This window comes from Vicia villosa, linkage group LG3 (genome assembly GCF_029867415.1).
Source record: "Vicia villosa cultivar HV-30 ecotype Madison, WI linkage group LG3, Vvil1.0, whole genome shotgun sequence".
NCBI classification, from domain to species: domain Eukaryota; kingdom Viridiplantae; phylum Streptophyta; class Magnoliopsida; order Fabales; family Fabaceae; genus Vicia; species Vicia villosa.
The window spans coordinates 46198246-46213902 of NC_081182.1; the positions used below are offsets into that span (position 1 = coordinate 46198246).

Below are 15657 nucleotides of genomic sequence, written 5' to 3' on the forward strand. Positions count from 1 at the left end.
CTCATTTAGATTCCTTTCCAAGAGAGAATATGGTGGTTTCTTGAGGGTCCTTCGAGATCGTCTCATATATTAGACGACCTCCGCGCAAGTTAGTAGGAATGACACTTAGTTCACCGGAGCAATTATGATATTTCATCTTTAGGTGGACAATGAAAGTTACAATGTCTAATGTTACGAGAGAAAAACTTGCTAGGAAATTGGACTTATTTAGCACTGCGAGGGTGAGTGATAGAGTCATTGAATGCTTGGAGATTCTTACATTCTCATGGTGTGAGGTCCTATTTGCCTAACCACAATCCCATGAAGACAGGTTCGGCCCAAACCCAAGGCGAGTAAGGCAAGGGCTTTGGGCCTCATAATTTTGGACTCTTATTTAGGCCTAAAATGCTAAAAAAATATGCCTCATTTTTTAAATAATAAGTAAGCGATCGATAGAACTACATAAAAATGCAATTTGGTTTAGTGCTAAGAAGGTTGCTACTAAGTCTTGACATGCTGGGTTCGAAACTTTATGGTTGATTTTTTTTTCCTAATTTTAAATACTTTTACACATTACACGGTGCATGTTTGCATTGTTTCACTTGTTTGATTTGAGTGATTTGAGGTCAGAATTTATTTTTTAAAAACATATAACCAAATGTTAACATGTATATTGGAGATATGTACTGTTTTAAAAATAATCAAAATTATTTTATAAATATTTAATTTATATTAGTTAGATATTTTTTATAAAAAATTTAAATTTAAATTTAAAAAAGTTTTTTGTTTTTACGATTGAACATTTTCAATAGTAATATACTAATTTAATCTAAGACTAAACATATGCACCAATTCTTTTATAATCATTATAATTATGTAAAAAAAAAATTATAAAAACTATTTATATTTTTGTTTGGTGAAATGTAGGGCCAGAAGCCTAAGAAGAGAAAATTACAACGAGGTTAACCTCGGGATCGAAGCACCTAAAGTGGCTTTAGAACTCAAATGAGAGATAAACATCAAAATGTCTTCCTTGAACAATATTACACCACCACTTGTTGCTTCATACTTTGCTAATGCATTCACACAGTGGTTGACTTCCTGATAACAACGGGAAGCACAAACCTCTCCAATGCACAGTATAAGAAAGATTATCTGCTTGACTAATGCTACACTATCCATATTAGTTGTTATGCCCGTGTTGATCATGTCTGCAACCACACTAAATTCCACATTAACATCAACTTTGGATATACGTAATTCCCATATAATTTCGAGCCCTTCAAACACACCCCACAACTCTGCTGTGATCACACTGCACCGACCCAAATACTTAGCAAATCCTCCCAAACAAACACCGTTTATGTTTCTAATGATACCCACAGCCTGCAGTTATGTTATTTACCCTCGCACCATCGGTATTTAGCTATAATTTTAATACATTGTTTTTTTTTATTTTAAAAATTATTAAAACTGTATTATTGGTTATAAACAACAAAAGCTAACATTAATCATAAAATTATACTTTTAAATATATAAACTATATTATTGTTATTTTTAAAAATATTTTCACTTAAATTCCGCCTTAGGCCTCCAAATATGTTGGGCCGACCCTGCATAAAGAGTTGGCGTATATGACGTCACACGAGCTTCGGTCGTCAATAAGGATTCTCATGATTACGCGATTATCCACCATGGTAGTCACCATTAAAGGAAGTGCCACGTTGGAGATCTCATCTATTTTTTCTTTTTTTCTTTCTAAACCCTCAGATGTGTCTATCTTTATTTCCCTTTCGTCGCCAGCGATCTCGAAGAGTCCTCTTTTGTAGGTCCTTTGTTTAGTTCTCTCTTATAAGTTGATCCTCTGTCGACCAGAGAAACAATGAAGTTTGCTAACGATTTTGAGGTTGACGCAAGGATAACACACCTAGCTAACGAATAAGAGCTCATCATTGCTAATCGGGAGGAACCATCACCGAGGAGACATTACTTTCAAAATTATATGAATTCGTTGTGAAAGTTCGTGAGAATCAAAATTCAATTTCAACGAACGACACTTGTGATATATCGTGGAACAAGAGAAATGAGATGTTGGGAGAAAAAAATTCTTCTGATACAATAGGTAGAACTTCAAATACAACGAAGTGGGGAGAATCTATAAGGCTAACACTTCAGCACCAAAGTAAGTGAAATCACAAAGATATAGTATGAGAGTAAGAGTGAGATAATATTTGCAAACAACATGTGGTAGAGCTTATATATAACATGCAATCGAAACAAATTTTAGTCTAAATCGATGTGTAATGTGGAGAGCTGTTCAATAAAATCTAATAGCAAACGATACGTGACGTGAGCAACTATAATCAAGTGTTCGACTTTCTAACAAAGTTCTACTTATCGACCATCATACTTGGTGGAGCTTAGAATGAAGTCTTCATAATTGAGCTTTTGGTTGATGCAGAGGAATATTATGAGTTTGCAAAATTATTATATTTATATGTTTAGATCAAAATTCACAACTGTACCTCTCGCATTATAAATAAAAATGACGAGAGACCCAGCAGCAACAAAGAACAAATTTTATTTTGGTCTTTGTTTGATAACACATTTTTTAATGATGATTCATGATTGAAAGCACCATTTGGTTGGGTGTATGAGTGTATCGAAAATCATTAGAATAAAATAGGCAAGAAAGAAGAAAAACAAAGGAAAATGTCCCAACACAACACAACACTTCACTCTTTTGAAATTGGGTTGGTGAACAACCAAGCGAGAACGTGTTCCTTTTGATTTGACTCCCACTTATAAGAACAAGACACACACACAGAACATGGCCTACACTTACACCCACCCCACCCTGCGTCTCAACACTCCGCAAACCCCATCGCTATCCCTTTCAAAGCCGAACTTCCATCCGTCTTCCACTCAATTCTCTCTTAAACCCCTCAGATTCAAAGGGCTCAGCGCAAAATCCAACAAGAGATTCATTTGCCAGGCTGTGAAATCTTCAATGGCGGTTCAAGTTGAGGTGTTCGAGAAAGAGGCACTGGCTGTTTCTCTGGCTAAATACGTTGCTGAGATCTCTAATAAGTTTACTCAACAAAGAGGGGCTTTCACTGTTTGCTTGTCTGGTGGCTCTTTGATCAACTATCTTCAGTGAGTCTATTCTTTCACTTTTTGTATCAGTTGTTGTTGTTATTGATTGTTGATGATAATTAATTGAACTGAATTGAATTAGGTTAATGTTGTGTTTATTGTGATTTTATGGTGAAAATGTGATTTTAGGAAATTGTTGGAGGCTCCGTATGTTGATTCTATTGAATGGGCTAAATGGCATGTGTTTTGGGTGGATGAGAGAGTTGTACCAAAGGATCATGAAGATAGTAACTATAAGCTTGCTTTTGATGGCTTTCTCTCCAAGGTATCTTCTGTTTTTTTTCTTCATATTTTTTAGGTTTGTGTCATAAACCTATAGCACTTAGTAGTAGTGAAAATCTACTAAGCTAAAGCAGAAATTCGGAGACATTAGTAATAATTTGAGAACCTAGAACTGATAGAATATAACCACATAGATCTGTATTCTGTCATCGTCTAACACCAACGGGTGGTATACGACAAACAAGTGTTCAATCTGAAGTGTGAGTGCTACTTAGGTCAAAACAATCTGTATGTGAGGATCCATTACAGACTTTGGCAAGTATAACAAGTCATAAGAGTGTTGAAAGGGATGGGTGAGTAGTGTTTTCAATAGAATGAAGCTACCGATCACTAATTCCCTAATTTAAGATAAGGTTAATGATACTAGATGTGTGCCAAAATCTCTTGACGAGGTGGTGTGAGCAGCATGGCGAACAAACATGTAGGATCAGCGTCCGTCAAGGACCCATTTGATCCAGTTTGCAGGGAAAATTTTATGACCCTGTTTACTAGCCACCAGCCTCACTTGAAGAGAAGTGGTGATGGATGAGGACGGAAAGTGCAGAGGTGCAGTAGACACAGTTGGGAGGCAGCGGGAGAAGAAGCTGCATGCATTTTGGAGAAGATGAAGTTTGAGTTTTAGGGTTTGGAGAAAGGGTGATATAGGGCTTGTTTCACATGATGGGCTTCTTACAATCTGTGTGTTACGATGTCATGATTTTCCTATACCCGGACGATCTTAGGTGGGGTCTGGAGTTTGACAACCATGGATTTAAGTAACTTTTTTAGAATTAAATCTAAAAGAAAATTAAACTGCACCGAGCCACTGACAGTAAAAACAGAATAAGATGCAATAGGATAATAGATTGAGTTTTTTTTAAAGGTTTCACAAAAAAATTGTTAGGACTGCATCCAGACCTTGCTATGTACCCTAGATCATTTCTGATCTAATCTCTAGCTTCAGGTTTGAAGGTTGAATCTTCTAAATCTTTCCATTGCTGAATGGGTACTTTCTGACAGACTTTCATTCATTGTTTACTTCTACTAAGCTTATTATTTCATGCTTTTCCTCACCAAAAGTTAAGAGTTGTGGTGTGCAAAGGTATCAACCAACTAGAGATAGTTTCATCAGCCTTTGACACTTCTTTTAATCCCACCTTATTTTTGTTCAACAAAGTGGAGTGGAAACTGTTTTGGTTTCGATGAGGGGAGGGGAAGGATCGTATGAAATTACATATTTTACTCTTTAAATATTTAAGATCACATTAATTATAAGGTTATTTAAGTCTAAATACATACAATTATTCCCTCCCCTCCAATTCCTCCATTTTGGAGGGGAGCCAAAATTGACTTTGGAGGGGATTTTAATCTCCTCCCTTATAAGTTATAATCCCCTCCCTTCCCTTCCCTCCTCTCCATAAAAAATTAACCAAACTACTAAAACTTAAAGTAATCCCTCTCCCCTCCTTCACTCCCTTCCATTCCCTCCAACCAAACAGACCACCAATTCCTTGGTTAATTGATCATCTTTTAACCAAATGAACTCACCAATTCTTTAGTTCTTTTTAATGAGAAAAAGGAATGATCAAACAATAGGACTTCAGCAAAACCAACTCAAATTACTAAATATATTTTTAGATATCATATCATCAATAGACGTGAACCTCTTAGATTTGGATTGTAGTCAATTTTTCCAACTCTACTATAAATCCATAATCAATTCATGGCTAGCTACACTAAAGAAGCATTAAGCAAGAAGAGCACTTCTCAAATCTTAAGAGAATGGGATAGATTAAAAATGAAGCATTCATTACATAATCCAAAGTGAACTACAACACTCTAACAAGAGATTTAATTGGAATTGAAAATCATGGCAAAGAGAAGCAAATAGAAAAAGATGAAGTGAGGAAGTCCATTGATGATGAGTCGTAGGTTGAACCTTCAAGTTTCCTCAATCAAACTCAGAAGGTGTACTTTAGGAGTTGGGATTCTCTCTATTTTGAGGATGGACAAGATCCTAACCCATAGTACTTCAAGTGCCCCTTACATGCAAAGTGTACTTTCAGCTCCTTTCCTTCTTCTATTTAAAGCTGCTAGTACAATTGGTGAGATTTTACTGGTGGTGCTCATGCATGGGGCACTGCAAAGCAAATATCACTTTTTTGCAGCCATTAGTCGAGCATTTGCTTCACAATGTTTTAGGCTTAAACACCCATGTTAGGATAATAGAATAATAGATATTATAATAGTTACGACTTACGAGAACACAAAGGATAGAGAGCTTCTTTGAAAATTTGTATTTGTGAATAGGGTATTCTCTATTGTGAAGGGGAAACCCTTGGAGGAGAGATTCTCTCCTATTTCTTAAATAAATTGTTATTTTTTTGCAATCCAATTAACGGGTTCTTAACGCATTGGGTATACGTAAAGGAATCTAAAGTTTGTTCTGTGAATGCTGAAGCACTAGCTTTCCAGCCAAAATTTGCTGGCAACCGTATATTTCATTAAAATTACATAAAACCAACATTGAAGCATTTGTTAGGAAAAATTGAGAAAAGAGCGAATATATATTTTACTGTAACATTATAAATTAGAAACCCTATTTTGGAATTGGACAGAATGCATTACATGGGCATGTTCTTATTGACGTGACCCACAAGATGTTGGGGGACAGTGGTATGCCCTTCGGAATGAGGCTAGAGGGAATTAGTTGCTGTCAGTATCAAGTTATATGCTAATATTTTTATTTATGTATAATCTTTAAAGTGGCTGCATGCATGACCAGGGTATTCTTTCTCCCTAAAATAGTCTTCTATTAAAATATTTTCATGTCTTTCTAATAACGTGTTGGTACTCTCATCCCAATTCTCTTGTCAGGTGCCCATTCCAGCCGGCAATGTTTATGCAATCAATGATGCCCTTTCAGCTGAAGGAGCAGCTGATGATTACGAGACATGTGTCAAACACTTGGTCAATAGCAATGTTATAACGTCATCAACAACCAGTGGATTTCCAAAATTTGATCTCATGTTGCTTGGCATGGGCCCTGATGGGCACGTTGCTTCTTTGTTCCCAGGACACCCTCTTGTGCATGAGAATAAGAAATGGGTTACCTCCATTACCGACTCCCCAAAACCACCACCAGAGAGAATAACATTTACCTTTCCTGTGATCAACGCCTCTGCATACATTGCACTTGTGGTGACTGGTAGCGGTAAAGCAGATGCAGTTCACTCTGCACTGCGCGGACCTGAAACAGCTGATAAACTTCCTGCTGCATTGGTTTCACCTGAAGGGGAGTTGAAATGGTTCTTAGACCAAGGTGCAGCCTCAAAGCTGTAGATCCCAAAGCCAAGTTGTGTTAGTATATTTGTTTTTGCAATAAGGAGTTTGTGTAATAGGTCACACATAACTAGTACTGAATCTTCCATATCTGAGTGATACTAGTTAACACTGTCGAGTGGAGAGGTCTTTGTAGCAATAAGAGGATGGTAAAGTGAAGGAGTGCAATGTGAAGTTGTTATTTTGGTTCAAAAATTTTCATTTCAATTGAAATGCTTCATGCGAAAGGCTATCGTCCCTGATTTTCTCTTGTTTCTTTCGAGAGTTTCAATTTAGTGAGGAGAGTGATAGGTGAGTTTGAAGTCATTCTACAGATGATTTGTTCTTGCATATCCGGTTGTCACCCCTACTTAACTGCGAGTTACTTTATCCTTATTTAGTGTTGTTATTTTATTTTCCCTTCTTTTACCTTATGCATTTTGATTTTTTGCTTCTTGTGCCAGTTGACTTTGAACTCTATATTTTTAGATTTTCTCCAGGTCGGTGTAATGCCACTGTTCCACCCTTGCCTTAAAAACGGTTATTTGCTACATATTTAAATATATAAATACAAACTACAAATAAAATATTATATCATAGAGTAAAATTCTCTAAAACATCATGTTGGTAGTAAAATAGATTACAACCTCTTTTAGTTAAGTAGTCTATTTAGAGTTATGAGTTATGGCAAATAACTCATTTAAACGTACGTATGAAATTAATTTTCAAATATATTAACATATCATTCAGTGGTATAAGAATTTAGTATGAATGAAATATTTCAGTTCTTTGTTATAATTTTTTTTTAAATATATAATGAATAATTTATGTATTTGAATTATATATGAATCAGATGTATTGATTATTTAATATATTTTAAAAAATAATTTTTTTATAATAAGAACCAAAAGAAAAAGGTATCATTTTATCTTTTTAACAAGGTATTGTATTTCAATTAAAAATCAATCTATTATTTCAACCGATATTTTCTAATTTTGTTTTATTTTTTGCATAAGTTTTCTTTTGTATTGAATTATATTTTAAATAGAGATAGAATTCCTATTCTTGAAAGTCTCTAAAATTTAAAATTTCGTTTCATTCAAACTGTTAAAAATGTTAAATCTCAATATTTTAAAATAAATTTATTATAAATAGTGTATTAAGTTTGAGTTTTGAATATTTCAACTAAATCAGACTTAGGCTATGGAAAATCTTGATCCACCCAACCTACCCTATCCTTAGTCAAGTTCGGCTACTTAAACCAACATGACATGATGAAATTGAGTAACTTGACTTGAAATCAAGTACTTATTACAAAATAAACCCTTAATTTGATCTATAAACTATAATCATCTATTCAATTTGATCTCTCAACTATATAATTTTATTAAGTAGTCATTAAACTATTTTTAATCATTTAAATCGTCTCTGAACTATCATCATCTACATTCCTTATTTTATTTTTTAAAATTTAGGTAGAGTAGTTTAATTGGTTACTAATTTGGTTAAGGATTTCTATATTTCTATAATGTAAAGATCAAATTGGAGAAAGAAAGTGTGATAATTGAAAGACCACATAGTTCATTCCATTATAAATCAAAACATGTTGGTTTGAATCTCCTAACATTGCTTCAATTTAAAAGGTCTTGATTTCCAACCACACTAGTGCTTGTCCTCATGTTAAACAACATTACAACGCATAATTGTCCTCATATTAAAATACATTTCAAGCATGATTTTGTTCCGTTTTTATTTAATTTTTTTCCATTCAACCAAAATGTTTGTTTAGTGGCCGAAAGTTATTTTTTAAAGGTGAACAAGTGAGATGTCACGGATTTAAACTCGCGTTCTGCATTTGATGTCTCGGCACAACTTCCATGAAACAATTCATATACTATCAAATTCTCTATTATAAGGGTTTTAATTTAGGTACATTCTTAATGACCACTCCAAGAATATATCCAAACAAGTTGCAACTTATAAAAGGGATGAACATACAAGCAAGAAACGTCCTCTAAGCACATGGAACCGCAAATTTGGGGAATGCAAACAATGTTGTCTTCACCTCACGTTTCATATTCTTATTATATTTCCACACAACGTTTTATATATCTATCTTTTATGGATTTACATGGCATTGCTTTTTGAACACCTTTAACCACAAATAGTATTTTCTTTCCTATTGCAATTTGCAAGCAAATTGGATGGTGGTACTATTAGTCCAAGATGGCAATGTTTTGGTATTTTATTTCCTTCTTTTTCCCTGTCTCCTCCTCTCTCCCCCCCAAAACTCTCAGTTCATTATTTTGCCTTATATTATATGTCACTTTCATTGCATGCATGCTAAAGGAGTATTTGATGCTTCACAAAAAGAGTAAAGGTGTATTTGACTAAGTTCTTTATTATACTTTCCCCACTTCGATGTTGCCTCGATTTTATAAGAAAAAATACATGCACTGGTGTTAAATATAAACATATGCCAATAGTATAAACTAAAAAATGAATTCTCAAGCATAGCTTTGGTTTAAATAATTTTTTTTTAGAATTTGATTTAATTTAATTTTACAAAACTAATTTATAACGTGAAACAGTGGCGGAGTCAGAAATTCTAGACAGCCTAGACAAAAAGTTTACTCCACTAATTATTTATCTGTTTTAATTTTTACATCCTATTTTTTATTAATTTTGTCCATAATTTTGTCTAAAAATCGGCTATTAAATTAGAGGAGTACAAAGAAAATAGGGGTTGAGCCCGGGCGCGTGCCCGGCTAGCTGGGCTCTAGAACCGCCCCTGAGGTGAGAGATGTCATTTTATATAAATTTTTTCAAAGCTTTATCTTTAGTTAATGTGGAATTTTGCTTTTTTCCCATACCCTCCTTCACGTCCAACACTCTTTTGAGTTTGATGCGTAGATATAAACAGTAGGTGGTTCTTAGTTTGATTGATAGAATATGATACCATATTAGAGTTTGACCTAAATCATCCTTATAATATCGACTTTAAAAAATAATTTGTAAAGCCTCTAACCAATGCGAGACTTAAGATTTTTTTCAATATTCCCTCTCCCTCCAAACACTTTTTTTTGACTTGGTACATGGATATAAATGGAAGGCGGTCTGTCGTCGATCAATAAACTGTGATACTATATTAGAGTTTGATCTAATTCATCCTTACAAAATCAATTTTAAAAGACCAAATTATAAAATGAAGAGTGTCACTCTATATAAATTCTATAGAGACTTTATGTCTAATCAATATGAAACTTGTAATCCGAGATTTTTAGGGAAGTAAACTCTTATAACCTCCACCTTCACCTTCACCAACATATCAACTAAGAGGTTAATTTAAAGGGAAATGCTAACAAGTGTCCTTAGGATACTCTTTAAGTGATTAAAGTAGTAAATTTTTTTTAAAATGTGTGTATTCATCGCATTGAAAATGTATTGGAAATTGAAATATTAACTTCTATAAAGAATATTTTCTTTATTTAGTATGCTTAAAGAGTGTCTGTAAGTACTACTGGTTAGCAAAACCCTAATTTAAATAATGTGTTTTTAATAAAAAACAATGTTATTATTTTTTTTTGAAATCTATCCTCTCCAATCACTATTATAAGTAAATTGAACTTTTATTGATGTATCTAGTTTATACATAGACTATGAGTCTGTTTGGTAACACCAAAAAAAGAGCTTTTAGCTTTTAGCTTTTCAGCTCATATTAACAAAAAAACTTTGTTTGGTAACTGTCATTTAGCTTTTAGCTTGTAGCTTTTTTACTAGCTTCTAGCTTTTTTTTCAAAAGCTATTTAAAGTAGCTTTTGAGCTTTTAGCTTTTAGCTTGTGACTTTTTATTTCATTTATACCCTTATTATTTTAACAAAAATACAATTTTACCCTTATATATTTAAAACAATTTTTGCGTTATATAATTATATTCGTGTCGATTAATTTAACGACATTAAAATTATATGCCTTGTAATGAATGTAGAAATAGTGTTGCTAATTTTTAAATTTGCGAAACATTAAGAGATTATTATTTTAAATTAGTATAATTGAATTCAAAATCGTAATGACGTTATTTTATATATTTCATTAAATTTATATGTATAATAAGTTCATTTAAAAATTTATATATAATTGTTCGATATATTTTGATGTTATTTTTAATTTTAATATATATTAATTTTTTTTGCATGTGATTGCAAATATATGTATTTTTATTTTATAAAATTAATTAATTATCTAATACGATAATATAATGAGACTATCAATTTCTTAATTAAGAATGTCCTTTTATGTCATTTTGTATTTATCAGCTAGTATAATAACTAATTTACCAAACACTCAAATTAACTTATCAGCTATCAGCTACTAGCTACCAGCTATCAGCTACCAACCATCAGCTATCAGCTACCAGCTAAAAGTCATCAGCTACCAGCTACCAGCTAGTTTTACCAAACAGAGCCTATATACATTAATTATCAAATGTACCAAAATTTTTTTTTCTTATAATATTATCTCTGGTCTATAATATTAAGAAAAAAATTAATTTTTAAGTTCATTGATTAAATTTTTCTTAAATTAAAATAGAATTAATTTACTCCTTTAATTTGCCTTGCTTCATTGAAAAAGTCCAAATTAATCAATGATCTATGAGTTGCTTAAAAACGCAAACAAACCACTTCATGATTAGCAATTTTGACCGCAATCACTTCACATAATTAAGGCAATAAATTGCGAGTGCAATTTGGTAATTACCATAGTGTTGTTGTTGCTATTGTCATTATCCTATAGAAATCAAGCATGCTCACTTTAGACTCGTTCTTTATTCTTTGGAAACCTCTTTCATCATTGTGTTCTACTTATCATGAAAAAGACCTAGTATAAAACATGAACAATTCAAAAGGTGAAACATATGGGCCTTACAAGATTGATCACTTTTTTCAATTAATATGTTACTCTATGGTTGACATTCTAATCATGTTTAGGCTTAAAAATATTGCAATTCAAGTCATAATATCAAAATTTTGATTTCAACAATTGAGATTGTATTAGTTGAATTTAACTAAACTCACCTTAATTTGTAATATTAAGAATTGTATAGAGAAAAGGGTGTGTGTTTGTGTGTGTGTGTTATTTTTAAAGGTGTCTCTTCAATATTCATCGTGACAATGTTGGAAGGTTATATGGCCAACAAACAAAAGGCTTTCAATGTATATGTATGATAGATTGTGGAGAGAAATATGCATATCTTGGGGAGAATTTTTAATAGTTGATTTGTCGGATCTTATAATGGCAATTGATGGGAAAGCAATAAACTTTGAAAAACCATGGACCCCACACAAAAATATCAAATATCATATCCTCTCAAATATCCACTCTTAAGTTGGGATCATCACATCTTACTAGATGCATGTATAAATAATTTTAGTTAACAATGATCTATTATTATAATAACTTCCAACCTACAATAATCCACTTATTCATTAAATTATCAATAACTTATTTAATGGGTGGAAATATAGTTATTAGGTTACTAGATTAAAAATATATATATTTAAACCATACTATGATAAGATATATACAAGTTGTTAAAAATTATTTTATATCAATTATATTAATTGTGATTTTCAAAATATAATATTCTAAATATTTATTTTTGAGTAAATAATTACATTTTTCTTAAAGTTGTACACGTCATTTATCTATGAGAATTTAAGGATAGTCAAATGAATCTTAATTTGTTTGGCGTCTAAGAATTCAATTTTACTGATGATTTTTTTTTATTAATGGAGATGACATGGACGTTAATTGAGTATACAACATTGTTAAATGTTAAACAATGGTTTGTCCTTATTTTGTAACACTTTGGAAGAATGATAAATTGCAACGATAACACATTCCTTTATAGAATTTAATTGGTATGTACTGACAGTGACATTGTAAAGCAGTTTTACACCGTCAGTGAATCGTGATCATTAAATGCTTATAAAATTTAACTTTTATTTTAGTTATTTATAAAATGATATTTGTGAATGGTTGTGATGCACTGATTGTGTAAAGAATTTTACACTGACAGAGTATGGTGATTAATCTCTTCCTTTATATATGAACTATCTTTCATAATTTCAATAGTGTTTTTTTTTTTCTATTTTCAGCTTAATGGTGGAAGTGCTTCTTTAATTTGATGGAAAAAAAATATTTTTTTATGGATGAATCCAAATATTCTTTTCATGCCCACTTTAAAATAATTGAATCCTAATTTTTGTTTCCGCATTTTTCATAACTCTGTTTTCTTCTTTTTCACAAATTTATTTTCTTATTTTTTCTAATTTTATTTCACCTCTCTTGATTTTTCCCTTTTCCCAATTTTGTTGATCATATTCCCCTAATATTGTTTCTCCCATTTTATCTTAATTTAGTTTTAGTTTACGACTTTATAATAATGAGTAAAGTCAATAATTTATTGAAAACATCTTTAATAGAGAACAATGGAGTTGAAAGTGTTTCAAAATCAAGAATGACTTGAAAATTAGTCCATTAAATTTACAACTTATAAGTAAAGCGAGACCTCATATTCACAACTCACATGCAAACACGTACCTTAATTAAAATACATGAAAGCCATCTTACCATTGTGTTTAACTATATCTTCCAATATAACAGGAGACTAAACCTTGAGAAATGCTCCTTCAGGGTCAAGACCAATAAGTTATTGGAATTCTATATCACATTAACAATAATTAAAGCAAATCCAGACAAATGTGACACCATAGTCAAAATGGAAACTTCAAGGAAAGAATAATGAATCTGAACAAGATGTTCACCGTCCTATACAAATTCATTTTGATATTTGTTCATCATGCTCTTTTGTTTCACAAACTCCTGAGAAAGGAGAAACAATTCGAATGGACACCAAAATGAGAATAAGCCTTCACACAACTGAAACTCACTTTATCTAAAACCTCAGTCTTGTCAAGACCCGTGGCTCAGGAGACATTTAAGTATATGACAGTAACAACATGAGCATTAAAGGCCTTCATAGTGATAGAGGTAGACATTAACAATAGTATAGTTTATTTCATTTTAGTGGCATTAGCAAGATCTAAAAACCACAAAAGTTGAGAATATTGTTCTAGCTTTGCTAATAGCTTCAAGAAAATTGCGATGTTACTTTCTAGCATATTTAATAGTGATTCACACTTAAAAACCTTTAGAGTAATTCGTCGTCGGGACATACTTGGAAGGGTGAATGACAAAGTGATCTATCGATATTTTGGAGTTTGATATCTCTTTCGAGATCAGGAAAGCCCTAAAAGCCCAAGTCTTTATGGATTTCACTGCAGAATTAACTCTGTACAAATAGGAACTATGCATGAAGTGGGCCGTCTCCACATACATGTCATCAAATAGTAGAGGAATTAGAGCCAACCTTATTATAAAGAGTGGCGAAGGGATCATAATAGAAGTATCAATGTTCTTTAACTTCTCCACCTTAAAGAACCATGTTGAATACATAGCCTTTATTGCTAGGATCAAGTTGGCGTATGAGATAGGGGTTGTAGAAGTCAAGTTATGTAGAGGATCCCAACTAGTAACCCCCCCGATTAGGAGAGATGTACAAAAAGGTCCATTATTGTAGGTATGCGGCTATGATCAAAGACAAATTGAGTTCATTCAAGGCATATGAGATTGCACATGTACCAAGAGGACAAATATAAATGCAACAGTACTATTAATATTGTCAAGCACGAGAATGGTACCACCAACCATTATTTCATCCAAGAAATACTTGAGAAACCCAATCCACACCGGCCACAGTGGTCGTTGTGACGGTGGGAACTACTAAAGTGTATTGGATCACCTTGGTCAGGATATACATTGACAATATAACTCTACCAACAAACCCCTTAGAAGTGATATACACCCTTATTTTAAAACGGTTAAAGCATGATTAAGCTGTACACACCCTCGTCGAAGTTCACAAGGGTATATCTAGACAACATCTAGAAGGAAAGACATTGGCTAAGAAATTCCTCATATATGATATTACTAACCTTCAATGGTATAAGATTCCAAGGAATATGTAATGAAATGTGAAAGGTGCCAAAAGCATGAACATTTATATTTCCCCTTAATCTAAACTCTATTAATTTATTTGCTTTATTGGCGTTCTCCTAGTGGGTGTGGATATCCTTAAGCCTTTTGCTTCAGAGAATTTAAAGTTCCTTATAGTGACATTGTATAATTTCACCAATGGATTGAAATTGAGGTTTTAACAAAAATTAACAACCACTAATATTAAAAAATTATTCCAAAAGAATTCCATAGCCTAATATGAAATATCACCGACAACAATACCAATTAGAAAAATAAAATATTCAAGAAGCTCTTTTAGTACATGGGAGTCAAACAACATTGTACGTTAGTGTAACACCCTTAAACTAACAATCAAGAACAAAAACATAACAAAGTCTTATTAAGGGGACTTAGAAGAAAACTAGAGAGATCTAAAGAAAATTGGGCATGAGATTTCCCACACATTTGCTAGGCGTATTAAATCAGAGCTTATTCTAACTCTAGTTACACACCTTCTAGGGTTACATATGACACGGAGACCGTTATTTTCGTTGAAGTTGGAGAGCTCAACTGGAGAAATATGTGGATCCATGTGCTTGTAGGTATGAAGTTAATGATCTTGATGTCAGTGACCTTCTTTGTGTTTTGACGATGACAAAGCTAATGTGCTAGTTGAATTCACTGATGATATCATTCTAACTCTATGATAATGGTGATCAACTTTAAGATATCTCAAGCATCGTCAAGTAAAAGATTCAAGGTTCAAGAAGTGCTTATATGATTCATATATCTGATATGACTTTTATTTGTTGACTTTGAAGTCAATATTAGTTTTAGGCTTCCCAACTTCATATTTTCATC

The 15657-nt window shown here is 32.6% G+C and overlaps 1 protein-coding gene across 1 annotated transcript; it reads left to right on the top strand.

The window, feature by feature from the left end:
* Nucleotides 1-2661: 2661 nt before the first annotated feature.
* Nucleotides 2662-7113, top strand: LOC131661263 (probable 6-phosphogluconolactonase 4, chloroplastic). Its single transcript, XM_058930731.1, has 3 exons — nucleotides 2662-3135; nucleotides 3265-3400; nucleotides 6274-7113. The coding sequence occupies exons 1-3, from the start codon at nucleotides 2810-2812 to the stop codon at nucleotides 6736-6738; spliced, it is 927 nt and encodes a 308-aa protein (XP_058786714.1). The 5' UTR covers nucleotides 2662-2809; the 3' UTR covers nucleotides 6739-7113.
* The last annotated feature ends 8544 nt before the right edge of the window (nucleotides 7114-15657 follow it).